This window comes from Xiphophorus couchianus, chromosome 12 (assembly GCF_001444195.1).
Source record: "Xiphophorus couchianus chromosome 12, X_couchianus-1.0, whole genome shotgun sequence".
Lineage (NCBI taxonomy): Eukaryota > Metazoa > Chordata > Actinopteri > Cyprinodontiformes > Poeciliidae > Xiphophorus > Xiphophorus couchianus.
In genome coordinates this window covers 4,566,577-4,581,997 of record NC_040239.1, presented here as the reverse complement: position 1 = coordinate 4,581,997, position 15,421 = coordinate 4,566,577, and the positions used below count along the sequence as shown (strand labels likewise).

Genomic DNA, 15,421 nt, shown 5'->3' with positions numbered 1-15,421 from the left:
AGACAGATAATCTCATATCCATCACTGTTTTACAGACATTATGTCTTGATGTCTGTGCTAATGTCTCAGGGTTGCTCAACCTCCTATGACCGTTGCCTGCACAACCTTTTCTTTGAAACATTTAAATTGTTCAACAATCTGTTTCCAAATAAGGCGCTGATCATCTCTGCTCTCCTGTTAGTTCCCCTTTTTCCCTTAACCTTTCACCTTTCACCTACCATCTACCTCCAACATATCAGTGATGTTTAATTGCAGTTACACCTTTTTATACCATTTCAAGCTCAATGTCAAAATCACATTTATAACTTCTTTAGCTTCTCTGATTTAGCTTTCATTTATAATTTTATAACCATAACTTATTAATTATTCTTATTATAATCTTAATGTGAGTTATTACATATGTTTTCTGAAAAGAAACCAAGAATAATCTATTATTCTAATTATTTGATACCAAAGTTAGAGTTACTTGTTTTACTTGTAAGTATTCCCACAAATGTAAGTGTAAGTGTTATAAGTAAACCAATATTAATATAAGTATTTTACTTTGAATCTTATCCAATTACTCAAAATGTTTAGACTTTCATTCTTTAAAACTTTCATGCTTTAAAATAAGGAATAGTCTCAACTATTTTTATAAATCTGCAGGCTGGAAACTTACTTCCTCTTTTTCCAGGAAACCTGCTCTTCCTGTTTCATGAATCTCTCTGACTGAATATGATTTCTTATGATTAGATAGAAAAAAGACGTAGAATTAAAGGAAAGTTTGCAGGAGACAAAAACAACACACACAACTCAACCAGATTTATTTTATTGATGTTTAAGTCTACTGGTGTCACTTGAGTGACTCATTTTAAAGATAACTTTATTTATTATTACTGTTAAACTTAAATCTCCAGCATGGGGAAGTGGGATGAGCTCGAGTTTTCTTCACAATATTTTATATTACCTTGTTCTGAAATTATCAATAATGATGTAATTTGTTGAGCAACTAATATTGGGATTGATTAAACTCAGATCTTAAACAAATAAAAATTGAATAGAAAAGTATCACATATATGTATATGTATATAGATCTATATGTAGATCTATATAGATCTGAAAACCTTCCCGTGATCGACGTATTGAGCCCCTGATCTACCGTAACACACCACACACTACAGGATGATCGGTTACGAAATCGTAAGCGACAATCTTAGAACGGCCGGCGTTCTAATATTGTCTTAAGGGGAAAAATAGAGGCAAAAAATCTGTAGTGTGAATTATTGCATCAGGTAATCGATGTGCCCATTTTCTCTATTTAAATCTAATTATTACTGAAGGGCAACAAAATATACAGACTTCATAATCTGCACTCTTTTGGTTGAATGCAGTATTTATTTCCACTTTGGCTTTATGTTGTTTAGTTTTTTTTCAAGTAAATTTTTTGTTAATGGAGACTGAGAATCCATTTTATTTTTGTTTTTGGTTGTTTTGTTTATTTTGTTTATCAGTTCCAGTGTTTAGTGTTCTTTTGAAAATAAAGTATCTATCTTTGGCAGGAAATCGCATGCATTATTACGTCATTTCCATTACATCAGTGTAAAAAGGTCTTCAAACAATATTATCGTTTATCGCAAAACTTTTTTAAACAATTAATCGTTCAGCAAAATTTGTTATCGTGACAGGCCTTGGTATTCTGTTCTCATGTTTATGGAACATACAAGAAAAGAATCTGACCGTAGACATATTTTTAGAACATTTGCCTCACTGAGTGTCAACATTGCTGTTTTCCTTATAAATGAGTTCTTTCTTTTCATTCCACAATAGTATGTTATGGATAGTGTTAAAGACGATTGTTTACTTTTTGGTTAAACAAAAATTCTAACTATAGGAAAGATTATTCAGATTTAATCTTGGGAAAACTTACTTTACAGTACATAATTTTGCCTTTTAAATAACTTAAAAGAAAACTATTATGTTTCATTGAAAAGGTTAGGATAGGTCTATGGGCTGTACGAAACACTGTTTATTATATTTTTTGCACAAAATTGTTCTTAGATAATAAGGTTCTTAGTGAGTTGTTTTAGGGCCTTTGTCGCTTTGAATCCAAATAAGTTGCTGCTGGCAATGCCCCCCCCCCCCCCCTCTCTCTCCCCCCAACAACTCGTTTAGACTCGCATGTGAAAATGGCTGCAAGCAGATGTACGATTGTACAATCGTACATCTTTGAAAAGCAGAAGTAGAGCCTCCTGCACAACCAATAAGAATGCAACAAGTGGTTTCTGGATGGTAAGTACGAACAGCAGTCATTTTAGGGCGCATACAACAGTAAAACTAGCTGACCAAATGTGCTGGAGCTCAGCTTGGGTTGCTAGGTGATGGGCAGAATTCTGCTGGGGTTGCTAGGTAACGGCACAGTGTGACTTAACAATTGGGAGGTTTCTGAAACGACTCATTTTTCAGACACCAAAAACATTAACTCATTGTGAAGGTGGATTTTGTTGTGCTTGGATGGTTTTAGAAGCCGTAGGGGGAAAAAAAGGAAGCATAAAATTGTACAAAATGTGAAATTTGCATGATAAGAAAATAAGAAAAAAGGTAAAGTAAAAAAGAAAACAGAGCACAAATGGGACAGTAAAATCACACCTAAAGGTTGACCAAAGGTAAATCCATACAGCGTTAGGTTGCTGCAGGTGTTATATTGATCTTTCCCTCTCTCATGTCTGCGCTGACCTTTGTTTCGACCTTTCTTTCTGTTTTTGGCAGCCTGTGACAGACAGTGCCTGACATGTGACACCGCTGGGGTTTGTACGTCCTGCCGTGACCCAACCAAGGTGCTGCTCTTCGGAGAATGCCAGTACGACAGCTGTGCCCATCAGTACTACCTCAACGCGACGATCCGCGCCTGCAGAGGTAAGACGGAAACCGCCGCAGCGGAGGACGCTCCTGATTAGTAATGAGGATACAGTACGCGGCCTTTATGGCGTTCATAAATTACTCTCCATACATATTGCATGGAGTGCAGGAGGCCATGGCGATTTTATGGGGCCCATCAATCAAGTAATAAACTCTGGTACCAGAAATGCAAATCCCAGCCATTGTGTGTGCATTTTAACTCTCTTACATCTTCTTTTGCCCAGTGAAGTTGATTAATGAGCTTCATGTAAAATCCTGGGCTTTTTTAAAGATTCAACAACTTTATTTCTCTCTGGAATAGTCCTGCTGGAAATTCTGCATATTTATGTTACGGTTCAGGTTTTTTAACAGCTTTCTCTCTGATTAGGCTTTATGATAATTGGATGTTATTTTTGCTGCTACAGACTGACATGCTACCCTGTTTTTTCTAAATATTACACATTTGTTTCTTTAAATTTCACTCTTTGGCCACAGTTTACTAAATCTAGTGCTCTGTATAAATCTATCAGTTGCCAATATATTGATCTTTTAAACAACATTAAATGTACTGCATTCATTATTGTGGCAGATATAAAATAAATATAACTTAAACATGTAATTTTATTACTCTTGAGATAAATAATTATCCGACTTAATGGTTCCTTTTCGTATTAATAAAATAAATTAATTAAAAATTATTTTAATTACGTTTGTAGTAAATTAAGATGTTTTGTCTAGTTTAATTTTACCCTCTTAAGTTGTATTTTTGACTTCTTTTCCATTTTTATTAAAATAATTAACTCTATTAAACATATTAAAGATATATTTTCATAGCTTTTATAAAATTCAATATTTAGAATTGCTTACAACAGTGTTGTCCAAACATTTGACCATCAATTTTAAAATCATAACTAAAATCATTTTATCAAATTTTTATATTTTCCTCAATAAATGAAAAATATATATTTATAAAACAAACAGCCAGATTCAGATTTAGTAGAATAGTGATCTGTAAATCATAATAGACCTGAAACATGCATGCATTTCCCAAATTTTTTAACTTTTTCCCAAAAGATAATGAGGAAATAATGGTTTATTGAGTCACTCGCTATTTTAAAAAGTCATAATTTGGCATCTTTAATGAATAGATATGCCAAGTTTTTATTTTATTAAATGTTACTAAATGTTTGTGGTTTCACTTTAAATAACTTTAAATAAAATCTAAATTTGAGGGAAAATGTTGCTAAAAACTGACAAAAAAAGAACAACTTTGTTGTACCTAACAACATTTATGACAAAAAAATCAAATGCCTGCTGCTGGACCATCAATTTCGTTCTATTCTTGAATTGAGGGCAAGTTTAACGCAAAATCATTCCAAATGTAACAACATAAGTTTGTTTCTTACATGATAAACTAAAGGTTGAGTGAAGGTAGTTATTATTGGTGAGTCTTTTGATAATTACTCAGCCAGTTAGCTCCATTTTTGGTGAGCTTTATTTTTATTCCATTAGCTTTAGCCGCTAATACTCCATTCAGTCAAGAATTAATTCAGCTACCGTTGGTTCATCCAGTTTGAGTCTGTTTTTATGTTTACTGCAACCACCGACTTGGGAAGTGTTCAGCTCTACATTTGTAAATAATATAGAGAATTTCAGTGCCAGGACTTGGCATGTTTGTGTTTTTTTTTGCAGAAGAACAACTTCTAACTTGTCAAGTTGAGGAGTTTGAAGTTTAAATAAATAAGCTGAGAATTGATTTGTTGTCACATCGGTTAGCATTTGATTGGGTCTGCCGGAGGGAAGCCCCAGCCCTGCTGTGACTGATTGTTTTGATTCTGCTTCATCAGGCGTCATTATCATCAAGTGCAAAACATGTTTTCCGTTCTAAACACTGATCTGTGTGTTTGCTGTGCTTCTCAAACCCACACTGACTGAGATAATAACAAACACAAACAAACACTTAATTTTTTAATCAGGTGTGATTTTCCCAGAGGTCTGCTTTTTCTAAAACCAACATTGAAGCATTAAGATGTTGTTGAATGTTCCTTTTTTAAGTGGTAAACACCGCACTACTGTGAGGTTCATAGCTGGTGAGGCACTGACTTAATCATAATCAGATTTACAAGTATAGTTCACCCTGCATGTTATTGTTTACATGAGGAAATTTCGCGCATGCGGACAACGCTGGAGGGCAAAAAGACTATTCTTTTACATGTCATGCATAGCCGCGCTGCCGCCGTAGAATAATTCTGTTAACTCAATCAAACTTGGACGTGTAGATATGATTAATTTCGTGCTGTGCTCCACAGCAAAGGGAGAAACCGTTAAAGTACAACTCAAAACCACGTCTTTCTGGCTCTCTGTATCAGCACAGCTACGAGCAGGCTCGTTGCCATAGCAACTGACAAAAAAACCCCTCAAATATTTTCCACACATAGAGCATAAGATTCAGTCTGTTGCAGTAACATGGTTTTAGGCTTAATGTTTATTTTGCGATTATTAATAAGTGATTGCTGTAGTAAGAGGAGAAAACTATAAATATATCGCTGCACTTTACTGTATGGCTAGCTCCATGGCTAGCTCCATGGCTAGCTCCATGGCTAGCTCCATGGCTAGCTCCATGGCTAGCTCGCTGTTACTGTCTCTTACTCTGCAGTTGTGGAGTCAATGTCTGGGATCATGAGCGCCCCCTGCCATGAGGCAAGAGAACTGCCTGCCTCACCTCGAATCTGTTCTCTGCCGTTTCTGATCGCTACTCAGCACACGAAACCAGTTGGTGACAAAAAACACTGTACATTATATACATAAGCTAAATTATGAAAAATCAGTTCACATATTAAATGTTTTTTAACCATTTTATTGGCGACGTACAGACAGGAGGAGCATGCTCCCATAGAATGGCAGCCAGCGCAGTTAGTGAGAGGTTGATCAATCCCAGGTGAGGTGCAGCTCGCTGCTGCCTCCCCGGCTTCTCTTCCGAGCATTTGAATGGGAATATAAGAAAATTCAGCGATTATGAAGAAAAAATAATCTGAATTGATTAAACTAAATGAAAAATAGGTACTTTATAGTACAAACCACAGGGTGAAAAAAGCAATATAAGTTATTTTATCATTATATATTATTTTATATATTATTATATATTATTTATATATTATTTTTCCATGATGACAGGCTCTGCCTCACCTGCCTCCCCTGACCGCTCGTCACTGCTACTGTACAAAACAAATGAATGGAAAAATGTGAAATTGCACAGGTTTGCCATCAGAACTGTCTTCATCTTTGTGGCATAGAGTTATCAAGATGTTTGAAATGTTTTTCAGAGATGTATGTCTTTATTTTGATGTTAAAATCCAACTGTTGAAGCAGATTTTTCAGCTGCATATGATTAAGATCTGGTGTCAGCATCCAGATCTTGGCTTAAGCTCGTTTTCTGATATGTAGTTAGTTTCACACCAGATGTAATGGGACGCACACCTAATTAAAAGTCCCATTTTTTGTCTTTGGTACACAAAATATTCTACTTTATACACTGCTCAAAAAAATAAAGGGAACACTTAAACAGGTGTTTAACACTTAAAGTGTTCCCTTAATTTTTTGAGCAGTATATTTTGAGGTTAGTCAACTGTGGTTCTGGTTTTACACAGCAAAAACACAACATTTTACAAATTATTTTTGTCTAGTTAGTGAAAATAAATTAGTACACTGGAAATAAGACAAAACTAACTTACAATTAGCTTTTTTGCAAGAAAAAAAGTAAATAATTCCTTGATACTTTGCAGATTATTTCATTTATAACATTGTAAAAATGTCATAACTGACATAAGTCAAGTCAAGTTTATTTGAATTGCAAGTTTCTGCAACAAGACAGTTCAAAGTGCTTTACATAAAAGCACTTTTATGTAAAGCTTTATGATGACAAACACATCATGTAGCCAACAGCTGTGAAAACCAGACAAAACACTACATTTTGTCAAATGCCAATGTTAAAATCATTAATAAACATCAAATATGTTGGTCATTTTGTCAAGTGCCATCATAAGAATCTTCAATACAATAGAAATAAATACTATTAAGAAATTATTGACTTTAAAAAGCTCCTATCTTCATGAAAAGGTACTCTTCAGTAAATTAGTTTTATTTCAAGTGTACGAAAGTATTTGCACCAGAAACTAAATCAAAAATACTTGGTAGGATTTTGTGTTTTTGCAGTGTGGATGTCTCCCATTAAGGCCATTTCTTCCTAGTCTCTTATGATTCTTTATTGTTGAATCCTTCTGACCCTAACTGAGGCAGTGAGACCTGCGGAGCTTTAGATATTGTTCATCTGTCGCTGCCTGGATCAGGCACTGATGCTCTCTTAGAATGATTCTGGTAGGAAAGATCGCCATTGGTTCATGGTTTCTTCATTTGTGAGCAAAGTTATATCGTCGAAGCCCTAAATCCTTAGAAATATCTTTTAAACCATTGTTTCTTACCTTTTTTAATTTTATTTCCCCTTATTTGGGATCTGGGAGAATCATTTTATGACATGAGACCAAGTCTGGAATATTGCTTAGTGTAGAGCAAGAAAATTAAATGGCTCTCATGTCTTATTCCCATTAGAGAAGATTATTTATTGTCCCGCTATGCAACTTGTGCATATTGAAGTCCATTCTAGCTTTACTTTCCTTTACTCAAACCATAACTAAATGAAGTAAAGAATATAAGGGACCAAATATCCCCTGTAGATTATAGAAAGCCACCTCTTGTATTTTCCTTTCCCTCTGGTTTGGTTCCAGGTAATGAGATTTCTCTTGGTTTGGAGGACCTTGAGGAACCGTCTCCATGGAGATGAGATTGCTGCTTCTTTAGCTTGTTTCAGGATTAGCAGCTAAGAGGAAACACTTGTGTGGCATAATTTTTCTGAGACAACAAACTGCAAAAACACAAACTCTTCCCAAGTATTTTTGGTCTAGTTCTAGTGGAAATATCCTAGTATATTTGAAATAAGCCAAAACTAACTTGCAATTAAATTTTCAGCAAAAAATATGCACTTTTTCATTAATATTAAGAAATTTTTTACTTAAAACATCTAGTAAAAAGCCACTTATAAGCTGGTTTTGTCTTATTTCAAGTGTACAACGATATCTGCACTAGAAAGTAGACCAGGAATACTTGGTAGGATTTCTTGTTTTTGCAGTGTAATCAGAAACAGTTGGTTTTCCAGGTCATGATGCGTTTTGTCCCCAGCCAGCTGCAGCCTCGACCTGAACCTGTGATGAACCTTCAATTGGAGAAAACAAGACAAACATTTTATCTCTGAAAACTAGAAAAGCTTCAGGAAACCGCTGGGAGCTTTCAAAGGAAAGAAAATCTCTGAGTAATTTATGAAGTAGACAAATGGACTCTGTGATTGTCATCTGTTTTCAGACCCAGAGACTTTTCTGTTAGATTAGATATTGCATATATGTTAAATTAAATAGCAATAAATTGCATTTTATATTAACAATAGTCAGATTGGTTTTTTTCTAAATGTTGGTTTTGTTAGTTTTAATTAGTTTATTTATTTATTACAAGCATATTCAACACTCACAATTCAAATACTTAATATGTATTTGAAAAGGAGGTATTCACTTGTTTAACTTTGTTTTCTATTACGTGTCTTACTTTATACTCTATTCTCCATTTAAAGAAATAAAATAAATAAATAAAAATATATATGTACTAAAAATAGATTTATATGAACATGCTGAGAGTTTTAATAATATTGAAGATGACACATTTTATTCCACTTGTATAAAGTATTTAGTATCAAAGTAAAAAATTGTTTCATTTAAATATCAAAAAATAAATTTTATTATGTAATATTTTAGTTAATTAAATATATATTTTTTTTATCCTTTTAAAATTTTTATTTTGAAATAAAAGATGAAAAACTAAATGCCAAGTTAAAAAAATATATAAATATACATACTTTTTTTTTTGTCCAATGGTTTAGTAATACCTGAATTTTCTTTCTCACATTCAACAAACCTGTTTTTTCACTGACAAGGACCAAAACTAAAGTTTGCTGATTGTTTGAAACTGCATGCAAATGATCTCTACAGTCACATCAAAACCCGTTATTTTTGACTACGTGTCTTGGCTTAGAGTTTCATTCACTGTAAAATTAAATCTTTTCTTCTTTGAAATCAATGTGACGCTTCATTTCAAACCTGAAATCTAACAGCAGGAGGATTGTTTTGCTCTTAATGGGTTTGATTCTCATGCCAGGGTTTATTTAGTACACCACCAACACTCCAGATGTGCAGGTGATTTGTGATAAACAACAGAAATGTATTTAAATTTCCTTTTTTTCCCAATGTTCCCAACACGTCCTCTTCTATTTTCCCTGTCCTGTTCCCAGAATGTGACTGGAGCTGCAACGCCTGTAAAGGCCCTCTGCGAACCGACTGCCTGCAGTGCATGGAGGGATACGTGCTGCAGGACGGCGTGTGCGCCCAGGGCTGCTCCATCGGATCTTATCAGGATGGAGACAGATGCTTCGGTCAGTCCCACAGACAGCAGATAAGCGTCTCTGCCCTCATGTGCAGCAGATGCAACCACCTCTAGTTTCATCATGTTATCACCTGAGGTTGATCTTCTGTAAAGCTTTTATAATCCGGCGATGATTAAAGAGGTAAATCAGCGGCAGTGGAGGAAAAAGGAGGAGCCTGAACTACAAATGGAAATTATATTGAATACGCAGTTAAAATCTGACCCAGAGGTTTCCATTTTGGGATTATATTCCTTTCAATCTCTAACACCTGGAAAGGCTCAAGTTGCCCCATGTATATGCTCGCAAATGTAGTTGTTTTCTTCTGACATACTTTCCCTTTTTTCTCGCCAACAGAAAATAATAAATTTTTTTAAAACAAATTTAATTTTTTCCCACCATTTTACATTTCCATTTTCGTCTCAACTGCTTCTAGAAACAACCCAGAAACACTCAGCTCTTCTTTGGCAATAAGTTAATGGAAAACAAGCTGTTTCAAAAACCTCCAGATCGTTTAATCACATTCAAAGGGCACTGCGCTACTACCTAGCAGAGCCCAGCCCGTTACCTAGCAACCCAGGTGGAGTTCCAGCACACTTAGCTAGCTGGTTTGACCACTGTATGCGCTGTGATTCCATTTACCATATAAATGCGAAATTTGACAATTCGACAATAAATACGCAATTTTGAAAAAAACTCTGTTTTGGCGCTCGGAGGAGGTGATTTATTCACTGACTGAAAATTATTCACATGGGATTTTAATTGTGTTACTTATTTAATTTTGAAATTGTGGTTTTTCCACATTAGTGGAATATTGATAAACCTTTGCTCACATTTGTACAAGAAACGCATCTAATGGCTGCTGGAAGAGACAAGTATTTTGTTGTTGACTTACCATTTAGAAACCACTTGCAGCTTTCTTGTTTGTGCATGAGGCTCCACTTCTGCTTTTCAAACATGCATGGTTGTTTAATTGCACATCTGTTTTGAGCCATTTTGACATGGGAGTGTAAACATTGAGGCCAGCTTATTTGGATTTGAAGTGACAGAGGCCCTAAAGCAATTCACTCAAAACTGAGAAGACTAAAATATTCTTATCTAAGAATAATTTTGTGCAAAAAATTTAATGAACATGTTTTGTATAGCCCATAGACCTATTCTAACCTGGTTAAAGAGTCATAATAGGTCACTTTTAAAATAAATTAGGCTTAGATTTATACAATGAGTGAATCCCAAAATGTCAAATTCAAGATTCATGGCCTTTATGACTTATTAACTTATTATTACAACCCTAATCTATGAAACTTCATAGTGGTTTGTGTGAGAACAGATCTACTTTAACCAGTGGAGAATGTATTGAGGAATCCAGGTTTTGGTTATACAATGAGTCAGTTCAACTCTCTGCTCACACAATATCCCTGAGAAAGAGCAACAACCATTCGGTGCATACATGTTTTATACAATAGATGAATCCATAGTTACGCTACCAAGGGAGAAACTGAAGTTTGTGAATATTTACTCTAAGCATGGCTGAAATGCAGCTTTTCTTTTGCCTCTTCAAACTGGATGAAAAACAAGTTTTTCTTATAGTGAAAAAATCCCGACCACTGATGTTCAATGTCGAGTCTGTGACACTTTGATGGGGAAAAATCATTGCAGTGTGAAAATTTCTGAGATAGTGTTTATTTAAAGGTTTGCATCAGAAAGCTGCTCTCCTCACCTTGGTTGCATTGAGCGCGCTCTGTTTTGCTGCATGTTTTTCACATGGAGTATTTATGTATATTTGTGCAGTTTGAGATTTTTTGGGATATCCAGTGACATGTTTTTCTCTTTTCGTGTGTCTGTCTGCTTCAGGTTGTGACGATCACTGTGTGAAGTGCAACAGTCCTGGAAAATGTCTGGAATGCCAGCCTCCCTACGCCACTCTGCAGGGACAGTGTGTCCTTCAGTGTGGCAGAAATTATTACCTGGATTCCTCATCACAAGTCTGCAAGTGTAAGAATCAACTATTTAAAATGTTTTTAAAATGTAATATATAGCTTTATTTTATGGTTTTAGTTAATTACTTTAGTTTAGTGAATTTGTTATTTTTATATAGTTAAATAATGTGTTTTTTATAATACAGATAAATAAATATATGGAATATTTTTTTTTAATATAAAAATGTTTTTAATTTAAATATTTTAAATAATATGTATGTATATATATACAAAATAAATAAACTAAAATATTTATTTTTTAGTTTTAAAATGTAATTATTTTATTTTATTATTATATTTTTATTTACTATATATTTATATTTAGCTTTCTTTTTGCAATGAATGTTCTGCAAAGAAAAAAATGTAAATTATAAAATAAAATACTCCTTCACTCTTGCCTGTGGTGTCCTGTTTCTTCAGCTTGCTCCTCGGACTGCGTCCAGTGCGACGGTGTTGGACGCTGCTTAGTGTGCCGTGACCAGACATTCCTTATGGAAGGATACTGCACCCACGACTGTGGACATGGATATTATGCCGATCAAAAGACGAGAAGCTGCCACGGTAATGACATTTTGCCACTGTAAGAACATGTCAATATGTTTCTAACTCACATCAGAAACTGAGTTGAGATGTGGGTTCATAGAGTTAGCACTATAGTTTAAACAAAATACCAAACGTGGGGGTTAAAAATCTGATTTGAATTTAGTCAATTTAGTTTTTAAAAGGGGCACATTATATAAAATTCACATTTTTGTACTTACATTTTTGTTTTTACTACTATTAAAAACAGCTCAAACGTTTAAAAAAACATTCAGACAATTTTTTGGCAATAAATTCAAGTTTTTTGGTGTCTGGAAAATGAGCTGTTTCAGAAACCTTCGGAATGTAAAGTAGCAAATCAGTACCACTGCCCCGTTACCTAGCAACCTCAGCGGAATCCAGCCAGTTACCTAGCAACGTCAGTGGTCCTCTGAAAAAGACAAGTGTTTTATTGTTGACTAACTGTTCAGAAATCACTTTCTACTTTCAAAGATGAGTGGATTTATAATTGCTCTTATGAAGCCATTTTGGGACGCAAGCGTAGATGTTGAGTTGAGGGGCGTGGCCGGCCTTATTTGGATTTAAAGTGACAGAGGCTCTAAACCTGGGGCCTCTGCTCTTTCTATTGATAGAACTGATCAGACTAAAATCTCATTATCTAAAAATAATCTTGGGCAAAAAAATAGACTGGACATGCTTTGTATATCCCAAAGACTTGTCTTAACCTGCTTAAGGACTCCTAGGTCACCTTTAATTAAAATAGGTCAAAATAGGTCACCTTTAATTAAAAAATTTATGATTTTAAAAACTGTAGAAAATCCCAGGCTGCTTATGAACACACACAGATTGTTGGCCTTTATTTATTTATGTTAATCTGGATGTATACGGTTGCACAGGTGCCACTCTTAAATATGCAGTTTTCTGTGCTAAAGGGGATAATGAAATAGGCATTTATTTACATTTTGTAAACTTCATCCAGTTTTTATTATGGCTCTTTTCATATGTCTGTGAGTGATTAAAAAAGTGAATAATAAAACATTTAGCTACTCGACCCAGGTCTCCTGCCTGCTCAACATACATACATAAGTATCGGCTGGTAAACACGTCGCAGACTCAAGACAGCTGGAAAACTTCAAGTAAAAATGAGCAAAAATCTACAGAAATATAAATATATAAAGTTGCAGCTGTGATCTCCTGCCCCAATTAGCTTGTTTTCCAGTGTTTATGTCGAAGCTGTGAATGAATCCAAACAGAGAAATACTATGTTTGGTAAAATAAATAAAATAAGCCACAAATGCATTTCATAATAGTTTTTGGTTTTTACTTCTCAAGGTTCCATATTAAATAAATATTGAAAATCAATGTCTTACATAACTTCAGTGCATGTGTGCAGTTATATCAAGCAAATAAAACTGAGATGGGTTCATAAATGATGCAGATGACCTAGGGACGTCACAGAAAAACCACATGGCTTGTTGCTAGGCAACAGGAAAGTTATCCTAAGCTTCCCAGGGTTATAAATCCCACAGCGTCATTCTGTTTGATTGAATCTAGAGAGGGCCTGCTTTTAAAGTTAACGTCCACATATAGCACCATGTTTGAATTTCTGATTTTCTTATGACTAAATAATATGCTGAAATTACCTTGCTGTGTTTTTTTTTTAGTTTCCCTTTAGATCTAAGACTGAAAAGTGATCAGATAGAGTTTGATCTCAAGGATAACAGACTAATTTATAACCTGGGAGTTACACATGGAGCAAAACTGAGGGTTTGCATTGGTGGTACCGTAAAAAACTAAATATATTCTGTTTTAAAAATAAAGATGAAAGCATCTTTTAAAAATAAAAGCATCTTTATTGAGAAAAAGAATTTTTATCTCATTAAAGAAAGCACATGTTTTAAAACAAAATGCCACTGCATTCTTTTAAAACTAAATAAAGTTGCAGCTTCAAAATGTACAGGCACCTGAAAACGTGTAGTAAACCAACATATTTGATATTAGTGTTTTTGGACATTTGAATGTAAAATATATTCAAAACGAGCTGAAAAATTACAAAGCAGTAGATCAGAGTAAAGGTAAAAGCTAAGTTAACAGCTAATTAAGAAGCTACCAGCAGCTAAATCTACAGCTAGTCTGATCAGACATTAATTTCACATTTAAAAACACATTATTCATCCCAAAGGGAAATTAAAAACTTACCAGAGTCGATGTGAATGGTGGTAATTTGGACAGGAAGAACCTCCGGTAGCAGTCAGTGTTTCGATCGTAGTTCAGATTTTATTTGAGATTTTGAGATACTAATACTAATAATAACAACAACAGTATTAAATAAATAGCTATCTGCTGTATTCAGGGCCACCCTTTAAGCTAAACTAAGACCTAATCTGAGCTGTTTGAAGTCATAATGTTTGAAGTGTTTCACCTATTTATTGACAACAAGGTCTATGGAAGAGCTAAATTTCTTCTACATTAAACAGCTTTTAGGATTGTTGGTGCAGTTCAAAAAATAAAAGAATTTAAATAATGTATTTTTAGTTGACAAGTGCTAAAAGTCAAGCTAGTAGCTTATCATAGTCAAGCTAGCTACTAATCAGAGTCAACCTTACTACTATTTCTTCTGACATTTTATGGTGTTTAGCAACTAGCATATAGCTGCACTGCTGCCACCTACTGGACTGAGCCAACCTTACAGCTGTTGCAAATCAATTGAACAGCTAATAAAAGTTGATCTTTTCCAAACAGTCAATCTAACAACTAGTTAAACTACTATTAAGGAGGAAATTTATTAGGTTAGCTTAAATTTTGGAAAAAGCATGGCTCTCTTTTCCTCCTGTTAGCCCGGGTCCCGAGCGGATGTCGTCACGGCTGGAAAGCAGACGGCGAGGCGCGATGACGTCACAGAGATACAGAGTTTAATTCAATAGAAAACACCGTATGAATTTAACAAGAAACTTCAGAGTACAAAGAAGTACATTCTTTACCTGAGACAAAAGAATTAAAAGAAAAGAACAAAGGCGCCTTTGGAGATAGCTGTTGCTTAAAAGCAAAACAGGGCAGTTGTCTGAATTCTTATTGTTGCGCATTCCCTTTTCTAGTGAAGGCGTTTCTCTTTGTTAATATATGCAAATAGGGCGTACCCCTGTTTTGACCAACCAAGAGCTACCTTGGAAAAAACTTAAACCTTGCCCTGAGTTTTAATAACAAATATCAAGAGTCATTTTAGTTATTAAAGTTATAAGTTATTTTCACAAAACCTATCTTGCTCCTCTGCAGTCAGCTTCTCCAAAGATTTGACCCTTTGCTTTATCACAAACAATAATGAGATAGAAGTCTTTTTCAACCTGTGAAACATAACATTCAAATCATTCCCTTTTGATTCCGATATTGTCATAGTTAGTACATTTTCAAATACATTCCATTTACTAGATTAGTACTTGTAGCTTGGGTAATATACTTTAATCTAACACACTATTGCTACCAATATTAAAAAGGTATATCAGAAATTAAACCT

The 15,421-nt window shown here is 34.6% G+C and overlaps 1 protein-coding gene across 2 annotated transcripts in view; it reads left to right on the top strand.

Annotated features, from left to right (window-relative positions):
- Positions 1-15,421, top strand: part of fras1 (Fraser extracellular matrix complex subunit 1) — a 292,855-nt gene that overhangs the window by 188,716 nt on the left and 88,718 nt on the right. For both annotated transcript variants that reach the window (XM_028033228.1, XM_028033229.1), the window contains exons 22-25: positions 2,746-2,892; positions 9,263-9,403; positions 11,246-11,386; positions 11,791-11,931. In XM_028033228.1, the coding sequence (XP_027889029.1) occupies positions 2,746-2,892; positions 9,263-9,403; positions 11,246-11,386; positions 11,791-11,931 (570 nt within the window). The remainder of the gene's footprint in view (positions 1-2,745; positions 2,893-9,262; positions 9,404-11,245; positions 11,387-11,790; positions 11,932-15,421) is intronic.